This window comes from Contarinia nasturtii, unplaced genomic scaffold (assembly GCF_009176525.2).
Source record: "Contarinia nasturtii isolate CC-2019 unplaced genomic scaffold, AAFC_CNas_1.1 Cnas_scaffold_928, whole genome shotgun sequence".
Taxonomy (NCBI): Eukaryota; Metazoa; Arthropoda; class Insecta; order Diptera; family Cecidomyiidae; genus Contarinia; species Contarinia nasturtii.
The window spans coordinates 2,885,577-2,901,036 of record NW_022198275.1 but is presented as its reverse complement, the minus strand read 5'-3'; the positions used below and the strand labels follow the sequence as shown (position 1 = coordinate 2,901,036).

At 34.1% G+C, this 15,460-nt stretch overlaps 1 protein-coding gene across 3 annotated transcripts in view; it reads left to right on the top strand.

Annotated features, from left to right (window-relative positions):
• Positions 1–11,804, top strand: part of LOC116342736 (dual specificity tyrosine-phosphorylation-regulated kinase 2) — a 32,329-nt gene extending 20,525 nt beyond the window's left edge. For 2 of the 3 annotated variants that reach the window (XM_031770456.1, XM_031770455.1), the window contains 8 exons: positions 1,389–1,638; positions 3,966–4,129; positions 4,202–4,479; positions 7,295–7,433; positions 7,558–7,729; positions 7,873–8,146; positions 8,256–8,566; positions 9,290–11,804. In XM_031770456.1, the coding sequence (XP_031626316.1) occupies positions 1,389–1,638; positions 3,966–4,129; positions 4,202–4,479; positions 7,295–7,433; positions 7,558–7,729; positions 7,873–8,146; positions 8,256–8,566; positions 9,290–9,516 (1,815 nt within the window). In that variant the 3' untranslated portion in view covers positions 9,517–11,804. The remainder of the gene's footprint in view (positions 1–1,388; positions 1,639–3,965; positions 4,130–4,201; positions 4,480–7,294; positions 7,434–7,557; positions 7,730–7,872; positions 8,147–8,255; positions 8,567–9,289) is intronic. The other variant, XM_031770457.1, reaches the window with a different exon arrangement.
• The last annotated feature ends 3,656 nt before the right edge of the window (positions 11,805–15,460 follow it).

Here is a 15,460-nt window from a genome sequence, read left to right as displayed (position 1 = left end):
CAACGCGAGAGTTCCGGTATAAGACTTAAACACACCCTACCACTTCTAGTCTCTATGCCGGATCATATACTATTTATATTTTCCATGAAATAGTTTCAGCATAGAAATAACGTCAGAAAAAATAGTATGGCAACACCATTTCGTGCTACGAAAAACTTACAAATAATTATTATACGTCAAATGTACTCTCTTGATTCGGTGCTGTTCAAAACCGGCATTTACGTCACATACTCAAATTTTTATGTTCACCAAAACATATGTCTATGCGTCTAAAAGTGTGTATCACGAAATCATCATTAACCGTCAAATAACCGAAATACAAAAACTTATTCACATACGCAAATGTCGAGCACTGCAAATTATTCATGTTGAATTGCACGACAAAACTACGATAGAAAATGTATATATTATTTATATATGCGTATGTTCAAATATTGAACTATCATGATTTATGGATATTGGTGAAGACAAATGCGATCAATTGGTGGAACACTTGTTTCTGGGGTGGTTTTTCTCATATGCGCACAATATGTGTGTCTGAATAGAAAGTAGAAAGAAAGAAGTTACCTTGATATTTCCACACATATTTAGCAAGGACATACTTAATAATGATACGTGCATTAGACACGCAATGTCTTACCACCGAAGTGACGGAGGATGAGTGAATTTGCACCGAGATCCCGACGAAACAGCAACAAATGCACATAACAAAAAAAAACCAACGGCGTCTCGTGCCAGGGCCATCATAATGCGTTACACGCATGAGTTTTTCTCTTCTTTTGATCGCGCGGGTGATTAGACGCAAACAACTATTGTATTCCCCTTATTATGCCCGCGCTCTTTTTTCACTTTGCAACAATTTAACAATTTCCATTCAATTTACACACTAAATTGTATGTTTTATATGTATGTGATATTCGTGAAAGCCGAATAACTATTATGTTACGCGATAAACTAATAGATACTGAAAATAAATCCACTTAAAAGCATAAATTGATGTAAATACTACACAATAGCAATAAATTACAATTGAATTGATATGAATTTTGTTTTATAAAGAGAAAAAAAAAGAGAATTGTTTGAATGATGATGTACAATGTACATATGAAGACGATTAGAGTAATAACAATTCCAAATATAGATTTGCGTTGAAAGCGCAAGTGATGGTACTATACGTTTAGCTTCGGGATAATGTTTTGTATGTGGCTAAACTTCTCGGCAAAATAAAATGCGTGTTTCGTTTGTTCCTTTGTTTATTTTGCATTAATTTGCTTTTCTAAAGTCGGAAAAAGATTGCATTTCAATCGATTTTTATGATTCATTTATTGAACACATATTCTCATGCCGTTGTTTATTTTTTTCTTATTATTTTCTGTTTCTATTTGCAGTTGCACTTTGATAATGACCGCGAGGCTCGTCGCGAGCGTGAGGTGCGTTTGACGGGTAGCAAATTGGATTTGAAATTTTGCGGAGCTCCACGTGCCACTGCCGCCACCACAACACTCAATTCAGTTCGGACCATCGATTCACATGGAAATGCTGTGTCGACACTATCGTCGCCACAGAGCAGTAGCAGCAACAACAATGTATCACCGACACACGATGAAAGCGAAAAGTTTACACCATTGACGCCATCCGGTAAGTGGATCGCCACTCAAAAAACGTATTTTATCAATTAACCGTCTCACACGAGAGAATATAGAAGAAGAAAAAACAGCACGAAAAAAGAGAGAATATTGTGAAATGACCGGCAACGAGTGCGGGTGTCAGTGTTGGTCTGAAGTAAACATACACGTGTAATATTTAACAGACAAATCCGACATCGGCAAACGTCGTGAACATGTTGCATGGAATTAAGCGATTATATATTGTGCTTTTTGTGGTTTTGTTAATTTGACGGAATTGTGAACAACATAAAGTACACAAATAACAATGCTCAAAAAAGACAGCTGCCAACATCTCAATTGCAATATCATATCATTCGGCTTATTAATTTACTATTGATCCAAGCATTTTATGCACAATCAAAATGCTTAATGTTTACTGTAAACAACCAACCGCTATTTGATCATTTCATGGTTGGTAAAAAGGCATTGCCAGTTGTCTGCTCTATTGAATTCAAAATTGTAAAGGTACACACATTCAATGGATTTGCCGACGCTCATGCTATTCTCAGTCTCGCGAAAAATCAAACAAAGAAAAATCGAAACAGTTCAAAAAAAAAAATAATAATGCACACGTTTAATCAATTGAAGCACATGATAGATAGCAACACACACACTCAATGCCGCCACGCTTATTGCAAATATACACTAGATATTGCATGCATGTAACAAGCGAAAATTGAACGACTCTTCATTCATTCTTGATGTTCATTCATCAAAAACGAATGCGTACTACTTGAACGCTTTTCATTTTATTTAGCATTGCATTTTGGTATGTAATAATAAATGTATCGGTATATCGGCAGCTATTTGGTGGTTGGTTTGAATCGCGTTCATTTTGTATGTTTTTGAACGTTTTTTTTTGTGTGCCATGGATGATGGGCAATTTATAAAAGAAACACCAATCGTAAATTTGAATAAACGTTTTAGCTATTTTTGTAGCTCTTCAATCACGAACATCAACAAACATTATTTGAGGAATTTATTTCGGCTGGTGCATGCTTTCGGCCGGGAACATTTGAAACCAAACAAAATATGTTGAGAAGTTTACGGATTTCGATTTAGAATCAACGCGGATGCCATGTGGGTGATATAGCCAAATATAAACAGTTTTCTTTTTGTTATCCGAAAGAATGCATAACATTGCTTAAATTCACGACTCGACAAATCAAGTCTAAAAATACCAAACTAGTATGGAATGCGATCGTATATTTTGATATCTTGATACAAAACTGTCTTCACGCAGTTTTGATCAAACCCATTAAACACACATGTCTTTGTGTTGTGATTTATTGCACAGTACATTAAAAACGACATTACTTTACAGCATTGTGTTTATCATTTTTGATTCGTTGCGACTGTTTACAATTTCTCGACTGCGCATTAATTCCAAACGAATCAAATAAAATGAAAATAAAAAGTGTAGCCGATTATCAACAAGCAAAATTAACTTAGAAAACGGTTGTTTTCTTTTTGCTGCAACTGCTGTACGTTGTTTGAGTGAAAAAAAAATTCAATGTCAAATTTTTCATGAAATTTATGCTAAATAAATAAAATCGTCGTCGATAATCGTCATCGACGACGACTTCACTGTACGTGCATATGGAGTTTGTGCCTTTTTGCTTTTTCAAGTATATTCCTTTGTTTTTTTGTCATTTTGATTTAGTTTATCACGACATATGTGACTAAATGCTCCAAAGTCTCAAACTTCTGACTCATTCGCTTGCGGTTTTTATTCTATTTCATTCTTACTTTGCCTTTATTCGCATACGTATGTGTATAATTTAATTAAATTGCTTTTTCCATGTGATTTATATTTGTAATTATCTACGAATTGCACATTTCAAAAAAAAATGTGCTCGCAATCGATGTGACATACTGATTAAAATTGCACCAAGTCAACAAACGTATAATGGAGTCAAACTGTCTGTAATTGTGTGTTGTTGGCTCGTGTATGTACTTAACAAATGCTAGATATATGGTAATCGCATTCAATGTTCATCTAATTTCAATTACTATGTCATAGGGGACCACAATCCAAATTAAATTCGCGTGAAAGCATATTGCACGATATAAGCACCGCGATTCGTACACACCACTGCCTCTTTTTCATCCGAACAAAAATTACAATTTCCCTGAATTTTACGATTGTGCACTTGACATCTAACATACGGCACAGACATGCTAATAGCGAATGCGACATCCCGAGAACAAGATTCGAATACTATATATAAATTTATGATGTTCAAATGTATTTTTGCTAATTGCACATTTTTTTCCGTATCTATTCAAATTTTACAGAGGCAATGCGCTTGCATGGCAGTCGTCTCACAGATTATGAACGCCAGGAAATTGACAAATATCCCGAAATCTGGTTTCTTGGACTAGATGCGTGCAAGATAAACGCTAAGCCGGGCACCGCATTGAATTCAGGATATGATGATGACAATGGCAGCTATAATAAGGTCAATATCAAATTGAAATGCGCCGCATCTGACTCATGTCATTTATTTATTTTTTACATTGTACATTCGCAGATAATTCACGATCACATATCGTACCGTTATGAGATCCTTGAGGTGATCGGCAAAGGCAGTTTCGGCCAAGTAGTTAGAGCATTAGATTACAAAACAAACAAACCTGTAGCGATTAAAATCATTCGAAATAAGAAGCGCTTCCATCATCAGGCATTGGTTGAGGTTCGAATTTTGGACGAACTGAGGAAAAAGGATCCGAACAATGAACACAATGTGATTCACATGTTAGACTATTTCTATTTCCGCAATCATTTGTGTATCAGCTTCGAATTGATGAGGTAAGTGAACTAACACACGTTCGTTTTATACAGTTTTTGTGTTTTCTAAAAATAGAATAACGATAATCAGAATGCAAAGCAAGGAAAAGATTCAACTATTTAAGTTGCGCTTTACGATTGACGTAGTCGAATATAAACTTTTTAATAATTGTACAAAGCAAAAATAAAATGAAAGGCGATAAGAGAGAGAGAGAGAGATAGAAAACGACAGCGACAAGCTCAACAATGAAAAATCATAATCAAATCGAATATTGGATGTCACGAACGGTTTGAATTGTGTTTCCTTATTTCAAATTACGAACTTTGTCAAAAATCGACAAAATACCCACAACACATTTGCCATTATATAGTTGATGTATTTAAAATACTGACTCAAAATGATAGTAGTAGAAAAAACGAAGAATAAGAAGCAATATACAAAAAAAGGAACAACAGCAATTGCGGTATGTCATTTCGAAGCGAATGAAAAGTTTTGTTTAAAATTCTTGTTAATTTGTTTGCCAATTTGATGGCAACAATTTATAGCGGTACCAGAGTTGTGACAAAAATCATAAAATTAAATTAGTAAGCCCAAAAAAAAGCGCGCACGCGTTTCACCTCCATCGTTGAATTGTTTTGTGTTGAATGGCGGTATCTCTTTTTTCGCTCTCTGTACCAACATGTAACCAGTACGTTTAATGGTAAAACTTCTTCAGTAATTATTATCATCATAAATAAAATAAATATGACGAGCATACATTTTAAGTGCAGCACACCATGATACTCTTGGTGCGTCGATGTTCGGTTTCTCGCCAATATTTTGTTGTTCGTCTTCGTGTTGATTTCATTTGGCTTTGTTTACCTTAACTAGTGAGATCGTTTCTACCCAAGTGCCGAAAGGTTAACTATGCGGTTATTATCAATTTGACTTTTCAGCGGCTTCAATTGGAAAACTTTTCCAACTCCCTCCCAATTGTGTCTGTTTCTAACAAAGGTAAAAATTGAAATGTTTATTGCCGAAAGGAAAGTTTACTCACTTTTTTTCACATGCAAAGTCGCCTTTTTTCCTCGCCACTATTACTTGCAGAAAGACTACTGCAAAAAACATTCTCAACAAGCAATTTGATTTAAAGAAAAAAAAACAGTTCAAAAGCACATTGTTTCCATGCAACAGAAAAATTACTTTGATTTCATTCGCGCTGTCAGTCTATCTATTGCTCGTCTCGGGCTATTTTTGTCGTATCAATCAATGTCTATGAGCGCGCTCAATGTTTTCCATTGAAATTGTGAAATATTTTTAGCATCATTTCACGTTGTTTTATGTGCAAAATATGTGTATATGGGTATTTTCAATGCTCCCGACAATATCCTCGTCGCTTTGATCAGTTTTGATCATACCATGAGCGCTTCTTAATTTTAATGGAAACGGCATGATTTTTATCTAACAAATAACAACAACGGCTTACAAAAATTATGTTGTAAAATGGTGCAGAAGGACGCAAAAAACAACCACAGAAGTGAGTGTATATTTTTTTAGTGTGCATGATGACATGCGACATGCATTTTAAGCGCACAACATTTTAATCGACTCATTTAGAAGTCGTGAAAAAGTTTTTACAGAAAAAAAATTCCGCGCGCGTACACACACACACGACGAAGAAGAAAAATTATAAAAACAACACCGAATTGTTTGATTTCCGGTATTATTTTTTACGATTTCATCGACATCACAGGAAAAAAATGTGCACGGAAATTGGCGGATGTTTAACTTTTATGGCAACGGATTTCATGTTCCTCTTTTGGAAAATGCATGAATTACCATTATAACTGCTCTTTCGATTTTGTTTTTCCATACACATTTTTATTCTTCTTTGTATGCATCATTTGCCAATAAATTATTGCGCAATTTCACAACAATTATTACACAGCAACTATTTTCATACAGAAAATGAAGGATCATCCTTCGGGGGAGCGAAGGAAAAAATAAACTTTATAAATTGGGCTTGTAAAATTTATTGCAATTGTTTTTAACTTTCAAATATACTTATTATTATATGCGAGGAACTATTTCTTCTACCTCTCTCCCTCGCTTATTCCGCATATTCAAAAATATAATCCCAGTTTCTAATTTTATTTGTGCAATTCTCTTTTTGTGCAACGCTAATTTCATCACGATGGAGATTTATTCAAAAGGTCGCACAGGCAAAGCAATTGCATATACGTCGATTTCGAACGAATTTCAATCGATTGTATGACCATTTTCAGTAATAATGTACGATGAGAATTGATTATTATTTCTTGTCAATACACGATTTTCCTGTTCGTTGTGTCCTTCTGTCAAATTGTTTGCGGTTTTCTACATGAATTTTGAATGATTGAATCCAAATATGTTCTTTCATTTTTTCAAAAAGCCTTAAGCGGTACTTTGGAACTAATCATGGTGGTTTTACATTGTACAAATGAATAGAGAGAGAGAGAGAAACACAAGCCGCATTGAACATTTTGACATGCAATAATAACATGCGCTACAGGTGCATGTCTGCCAAACATCGATATTGTTTAAAGTTGAAAAATAATCTTTCCATTGTGTTGAGGGCCTGAAAACTGTTACAAAGAGTGCACCATATTTAATTCACGTTCAATTTGTAATTAATCAAGCGCACAGTTTTGAGGTTCAAGCAATTAAACACCGTCAGCTGCAATTACATACGAATCAAAATCAAAGTCAAAACTAACATAGCATGGGAAATTCGTTTTACTAGCATGGGAAAATAGAACTAGAATCGATTGAATTTTCATTCTTTTTTTTAAATTTTCTTCATTTGTTTCATTTCAGCTACAATCTGTATGAGTTAATAAAAAAGAACAACTACCAGGGTTTTAGTTTGAGTCTAATCAGACGTTTTTGCAATTCAATTATCAAATGCCTACGTTTGCTCTATCAAGAGAACATAATTCATTGTGATTTAAAGCCGGTATGTATGAAAAATTTTCTTTTCCTTTCCCGCATCGAGCATTACAAATTGAATATACACTTTTGATTTGATTGTTCCATTGATTGCTCACTCTTTTTTATTTTTTTATTTTGGCACACAACAGGAGAATGTTCTGCTCAAACAGCGCGGCAGTAGTTCGATTAAGGTAATTGACTTCGGCAGTTCATGTTATTCGCATCGAAAAGTGTATACGTACATCCAATCGAGATTTTATCGATCGCCCGAAGTTATTTTGGGTTTGTCGTATGGCACACCGATTGACATGTGGAGCTTAGGTATGGCATATATATTTTTTTTATTTCAAAATCCATTACAGTGTTGTCGCACACTTAAAATCATTTTCACAAATGACCTGATTTCTATTTTCTCATTCTTGCATTTATATTTCATTGTCGTCGTTGTCGTCTTCGTGGTGTAGGTTGTATTTTAGCTGAGCTTTATACGGGCTATCCAATCTTTCCGGGCGAAAATGAAGTTGAGCAGCTGGCTTGCATAATGGAAGTGTTGAATGTACCGCCGGAGGATGTATTAAGCCAAGCAAGTCGACGTCGTCTATTTTTCGATTCACGCGGTAATCCACGTTGTATTACAAATTCTAAAAATCGTAAACGAAAACCAGGCACTAAGCCATTGGCACAAGTATTACGTTGCAATGATCCGTTGTTCGTTGATTTTGTCAGCAAATGTTTAGAGTAAGTGTGAATGCAATGTGCAATTTCTTGACACCGAACCCAATTCAATGCTAACGAAAAATCAATTTTCAAATATTACATTTTCTTTTCTTTCGTGTGCAATTTTTAGATGGGATCCCAAAAAACGAATGACACCAGAAGAAGCTGTCTACCACGAATGGCTCCAGCCAAGCACAAATTCGTCTTACAATCATAATAAAGTAGACAAAGAATCGAAACTATATAAAGAGTGCAACGATAATGGTTCGCAACAGTCACATCAACAATCGTCACAAATACAGTCATTGCCAGTCTCATTGAAAACGCAAAAGTACTTTACACCGCCATCGATTGTCACCTCAAGACAACTACATCAAACACAACAAATCATTTTGCCCGAAGTGAAATCAAATTATAAATTGTATAAGGACCGAACCAAAGGTAATTAAAGGATGATTTAATGTTGTGCTCAACAATACAATTTAAAAAAAAAAGAAAAATGAAAAAAATAAACAACAAAACCAACACAATTCGAATCAATGAACAACATACGAAATGTGCGAGCGCGCATGCATCAAGCGGCCAGCCGAACTGGTTATTACTTTGTTTCGTTTCAAATCGACGCAAATATGATAGTGTTTGAATTTGTAACACGTGAACTAATGAAATAGCAATTAATCACTTCAATTCCGTTTATAACTTTAACATTTATTTCATTATTTCACATGCGCATCCCCGCATCACACGCTTCAATCATTGACTCTGAATTTCAATGTAACGCAATCTAATACATTAAAAAAAATCGATACAATCAAACGATCTCAAGTCGAAAATATACACATTCACACAATTCTTTATCTAATATTTACAATCATAATGGTCACAAACACGCGGTTCAGTCAATTTTATGGCATCACACTGTAACAATTAAACAAAAATCTAAAAGGTTAAAATCCGTTAAAGTGTCCTCAATCGAGTGTTTAGTTGATAAAAAAAAACTAACATTGTAATTTCATTTATTTGTATTTAGATAAAGAAATGTGTGAAATGCATAGAGACAAGAGAACACAAAATAATAATCTGAATTCATTACAAAAAAAAATCTATCATCATTTTGTTTACTCATTGGAAAAAATCATCCGTTTGTTCATTGCAAAATTAAAGGTTTAACAGCTTCAACTACCGACATTGACAGTGTAGCAAATGCGGTGGCACAAGCAAATGTAAGCAGTTCACAGCATGATATTCAACAGCCATACTCATTGCATCGTTTGTATGCAGCTAGAAAACTATCAACCGCCAGTAATTTAAAGTTTGCCAATAATGATTCGAGTGGCATGATGCATTCACAGTCAACGGGAGACGTGGCATCTATGTTTGGACGAGCTTGACATGATTGAACATAATCGTCTAACACAGCAGCAGCAATACTCTCACAATAGCAACCAATTCGAAAACATGCACACACACACTCGTCGACCAAACCCCCAATTCCAATAACAATAATAAACAGTATTATGGCAGCAGGGTGATGGGATACACGAAATGATGGTCGGGCAATGCGAACACCAATGAACAACCATTATCATTTAAATGTCACTTTAGTTCAAATTTCCAACGGAAACTGAAATATCCCCATCGTTGCATCGCATCCAATTCAACCGAACATCATCATTATCATCATAATAATAAAATAATCGTATTACATAGTTTGATGCTCCTGATTGGATGGCATTCAATGTAAAAGTTCAATTTAATTTCCAACACATACACTCACATCATCCTTCAGCTTCATTCGACATTTTAACGTATCATTCTCCTTATTCCATGTGGCTTATATAACATAAAATGCAAAAAAAAAAACAACAAAAATTCAAAAGTTTTGCGCGCTTAGTTCGTAAAACTTCTGACCGCTTTTTTTCCCTTCGGTTGATGTTGTTAGATATAATATCTAAGATATTAGATGGAGTGGAGCAAAACGACACGAAAATTAAACAAGTGAAATTAATTTCTAAACTAATTGTAATCGTAACATGTAAAAGTTTGCCAAAAAAATGAGAAACATGAAACAAGACACATTTTAATATATTCGTATATGTGGATGTTGTAATCGCTTTAACTAAATCACTCAAACTCTCATCACACTCGCATTAAAACAAACAAATAACAACACCAACAACAATAATTGGCAAAAGAAGTGAAGGCATTTGACACAATCAATGTCATTTAAACCTAGTCAAAGTCGTTCGCTATTTAGGCAATATGCGTCTGTCTGATTAGAATTTGTTTTCCTTTGTCAAACATAACAACAAAAACATTTCTTTTTTCGCCTATTTCAAATACCGAATCAAAATCAATGTCATCCAATCAAAACATTATTTTATATATTTACAGATATTCTCTTCATTGACATGTATAAAAGAAAATTGGCGTGAAAATTGTGCGTACTGCCAAACAAAAAAAAAAACACACGAAATTCGGACCATATTTACGATCATATTCTTACTGATTTCGAACTCATTTATTATCAGTTGCGTTCATTTGCATTACTCTTTAGTTTTGGTTTTTATTTTAAATTTGATATAATTCATCGTGATTAGCTTAAAGGAAAGTCTGTCTCAAGCTATACCAATTTTAATTGAATATTATAATCTAACAAAGTTAATCGTAAACACTTCCATTATATTCTGAATTCTTCTTAACACTTAAGAGACTTAATTAACAAAAACGAATGAAATGAAAACAAACAACAACAGCAAAAAAAGAATCCAATCGTAATCCAAAGTGTACTCCTCTCGACTATATTATTATTATAAAAGCGATCATGAATTGATTTAGATTTAGACACATCAATTTTAAAATGCTAGGACATTTTTTGATTGTTTTGTCATTTTAAATGTACTATCTCAATATTTGTGATACTATATTGTAAATCAGCAAACACAAGAAAATGATGATGTAAAGATACAAAGAAAATATTTAAAAAAAACAGATGAATTGATTTAACTTCTAATCTGTGCGTATGTAGTCGTTTGTGTTCATTCATCAAAATATGTATATGTATACTCTATACTCTTGTCCGGCTCCAATCGCTCATTTTGTCCATTGATTTGGGCACACTTTTTTTTATTGTATTGTAGCTTTTCATTTTCAAGATTGAAAATTTACAATTTGTAATTTTCGTTTCTTTTTGATTGAAAATTTCACGACAAAAATAATGACATGAACAAATGTTAGATATTAGGATATAAATAAGTGCTCAACTCCAGATTTTGATCTGATTTTGTAGTTTTTACTAGTAAAATGGTATATCACAGATCATTTAAACCCTTTTGACATGTAGACAAAGGATGTATGTATGAGAGCAAGAGAGAGAGAAAGTGAAGTGAAAATGAATGAATCGCAATTGACTGGAGTTTATTCAACAAAGAATATAGAATAACCAATTTTTTGCTTTGTTGTAATATGAACCAATTTAAGGCACTCACATATGTAGTAATGAGAAAATGAAGATTTACGGCTCTCTCAGAAAAGTGGTACCTTTATATAATTAAATAAAAAAAAAAACAATATATCCCTATAATTTGTATATGTAAATAATAGTTAAAATAAAACTTGTTAAATGGTCAGAATCCAATGTTTGCATTCAAAAATAAAATAAAAATATCTATGAAAATGAGATGAAAACATGCGCGTTTTATTTGATCGATTTCAATTTTAAAGCAGTAAGAAAAATACGACGAAACACTTGAATTTGAGGAGCGTACGCTCATTTAACTTTGAAAGAAAAAAATGTAACGCTTTCAACTAAAAAAACACACACTTGAAACGCCAAATGAGAAAAACACTTGAACACTGTAACAATATACTCGTCGTTGAACAGGTGAGTTTTCTATGTACATGCGATTCATTTCGAAACTCGTCCATAGATGGCAGTTTATTTCGCTAAACAAATTGAAAACAGAAATCATGTTCAATGTGCCATATGATAAAGTCATGTTGCATAAAGCAAATGTGCTTTTTAACGATGTTTCATCGAAGCTAAATCGGAATTGGTAAAACTACTCGAAAAAAATGTAAATCTGACTCGTTTAAACGAAGCCAATAAATTATTTCCGCTATTTCATTTCTTTTTCCAATTTTTCGTCTCTTGAAAATAAGACAGAAGACACACACAAAATCTATTCTATTTTATGGGATTTTCATTTGAAAGTGTTCTTTTTTGTCTATTTTATGGCATTTCCAAAATGAAAATCCCAAAAAATATTAATCCACAAATTAAGATTTAGGTTTATGGTAATTCAATAAAACAGTGACAAAAGAGAGCGAAAAAAATTCAAAAAGCTAAACCAACTCCGAAGCCAATTTAATATAAAAAAACCTATCCGGGTTTTTGAAGTTTGACGACGAAAAAACCGCATTCTATGAAAATTTATTGTTTTCGTATTATCTGCTCGTACCTGGTGCATTTTCTTCCAGTTCGAGAATGCATTTATGTTGAAAAACTGTAAGCGGGAAGCATGAAAGAGCCACAAAAATTTCTCGGCGAGTATGAGGTGAAGTTGCCGACGTGCCTCTCAGATAACGTCAGTCTCGACCATCAAAAACGAGAAATTAACTTTGGTAATTTGAATGTGTTTATTCGGCGAAAGTAAAATTCAGCCTGAAAACAAAACAATGAACACACAGCCGGGCACCGCTGCCGAAAGAGAAAAGGAATCAACATAAACGAGATAACGATGGAATTCATGTCGTGTTTCGTTTTTTTTTTCTGTCGCTGCTTTTGAAAACGGCCGAAACGGAAATGAAGCAAAGGGGAAAAATAAACATTTGGCGTTCCTGCAAATTGCATGATCAAATGCAATTTGTTATTTGCCATAAATTTTTCAAACTTGAGGATGCAAGCATTTCGTGTCGTTGTTTGTGCTTTACGTGTGGCATGCGTTCAATGGTTGTGCAGCGCTGCAAACAGCACATGTATGTGTATGTGTGTGGTTGAATATATAGACCGTTGCAATGTGTGTTCATTGGGTGTGAGTACGATGTACACAAGTGCAAGTCGTTGCATTCGTTGATTTGTGGGTTTGCTACTTTTTGGGCGATGCGATAAATCCACAAAATAATGAAACATATTCTTCGGTTTCGCTTCACATTTTTTTCTTCTTCTTCTCCATCACTGCCGTTTCTATTGCCATTTTTGTTCAGCTCTTCTTTGCTTGATTTTGACTTTACCTGTTTTAAAAATGCTCGTGCATGGAATCCTCTCAAACTTTTCCAAATCCCTGAGATTCTTTACCCATCGCTCCATTGTTGTTACTATTACATTGTATAGTTGTTGTTTTGCTTGAGTGTTTATAGTTTTTTTCTCTTCTGTATGCATTATTGCCACAACTCATTTAAAGCATGCATTCTCAAGTGCCCGAACTACAACCGAGCGATATACACCAAAATGCATATAATGACGGTGTATAATTTCGATTTTCACCGTTTTATGCTCACACAAACGCGCTTTCAACCACACAACGGTTGCTTGTTTTATTTATTTTTTTTTGTTCCCTTTGCGCGCTCCTGATGCAAAATAGAGTTATTTTCATATGAAAAAAAATCAGCATTTCTTTGCGTTTATTTCGTTTCGTTTGCCTCTGTTTTTAACTCCCTTCACCTCCCACCGCTCTTAATTTATTGCGATGAAAAATTCGTAAGACACGAGATAAAAAAAACATTGGCGTAAAATATTTTTAAAAAAAATCTTATCTTTTGCGACGTAATGCATTTCATCATGGATTTTCTGTTTCTTTCACATTCAATTTTGTTCACTTTCTTTTTCGCTTCTTTTTGATTTTTTTTTATTTCAGGTGGGTATAGTGGACTGTGTATTGTGTGGCAGCTTCTTTACCTATTCTTGCAAACTTTTTTGCATATAAGGTGATTTTGGAGAAAGAGACATATGCCTCGAAAACGTTCCAAATTCCTTTTTCGATGGAAATAAATTCGAAAGGTGCATTAGATGAATGAAAAATAAAATGTCTTACATCCGTAAGATGAACTTTTCCGCACTGTGATCCACGACATGAAAGAAAACTAAATCTGACATTAGTTTTAGATAAAAATAATTTTCGAAGCACTTTTCTTACAAAAACTACTAAAGATGGGAGTTTTTGTATCGGAGCCATGCCTATACGATATCGTAATCATGTGAAAATTTGCAGAGGTTATTTTTTTCACAAAAAGTTAACATTCTGAAAGTTTGAAGAAATTTCAATGCATATTAAGGGTACTTCCCATACAAAATTTCGTTTTAGAGCGAAAAATCCAAAATATTGTTCGGGAGGTGCCCCTAATATTCGTTGAAATGTTTTCAAACTCTCGGAATGGTATTTATGTGTGATAAAAATAACCTGTGCAAAGTTTCAGCTCATTACGATATCATACAGGCATGGCTTCCATACAAAAATCCAAATTTTTTGAATTTTTTGTATGAAAAGTGTTTCGAAAGTTGATTGTATCGCAAAACTAACGTCATATTCGGTTTTCTCGTACCCAAAAACCCCCCAATACACATTTTTGAGTGTTTAAGAATACATTAAATATCACTTTTGGAAGAAAATTTGAATTTTTCCCATGGATGGACATGGGCATCACACCAGACATGACACTTTACCCTGTCAACCAAAGTCGCTCAAAATCTAATGGTTTCTATTCCTCGGCACCCCCAATCATCCTGTGAAGTCAGATTTTGAATTACTTTTCTTGTTTGAAAGTTATCGTGTTAACAAATTTTTGCGTACAGGGTACAGCGTACAGGGTACAGGATACAGGGTACAGGGTACGCACATACATTCGGACATCGAAAAAACGCTAGATTCGTGTTCCCTGGCCCCAAAAACACCCAGAAAACACATTTTTTATGGGTGTTAATTTTTCGACCGATTCCAATACTTTACCTTACACACTAGGTGTGTGCGGAAAAGTAAAATTCATAGTAATTCTACAAATGATAAATATAGTAACCATTGTAGAATTTGACTTATGGCGCGTTAAACAATGCCACACATGACATAAGTGATGTTTGACACTTGAACGTTTTTGAACGTTGTCGAGCGCGCCATCTTTTGAGAATTTTTTTCAAAAATAAACTTTTTTCGTGTGTCTACAAATATAGAATGTCACAGTGTACGTCCCGGGCAAAACACACACACACACACTAGCGTGCCACATACATAATGAAACAATAAAGGAATCAAAGGGAATTTGCATAATCAAAAACATTAACCCTCAAACGCACACGTGGGGTCTCTTAGGCCCTAAGAGTTAGTTTTTTGAAAAAATCACAAA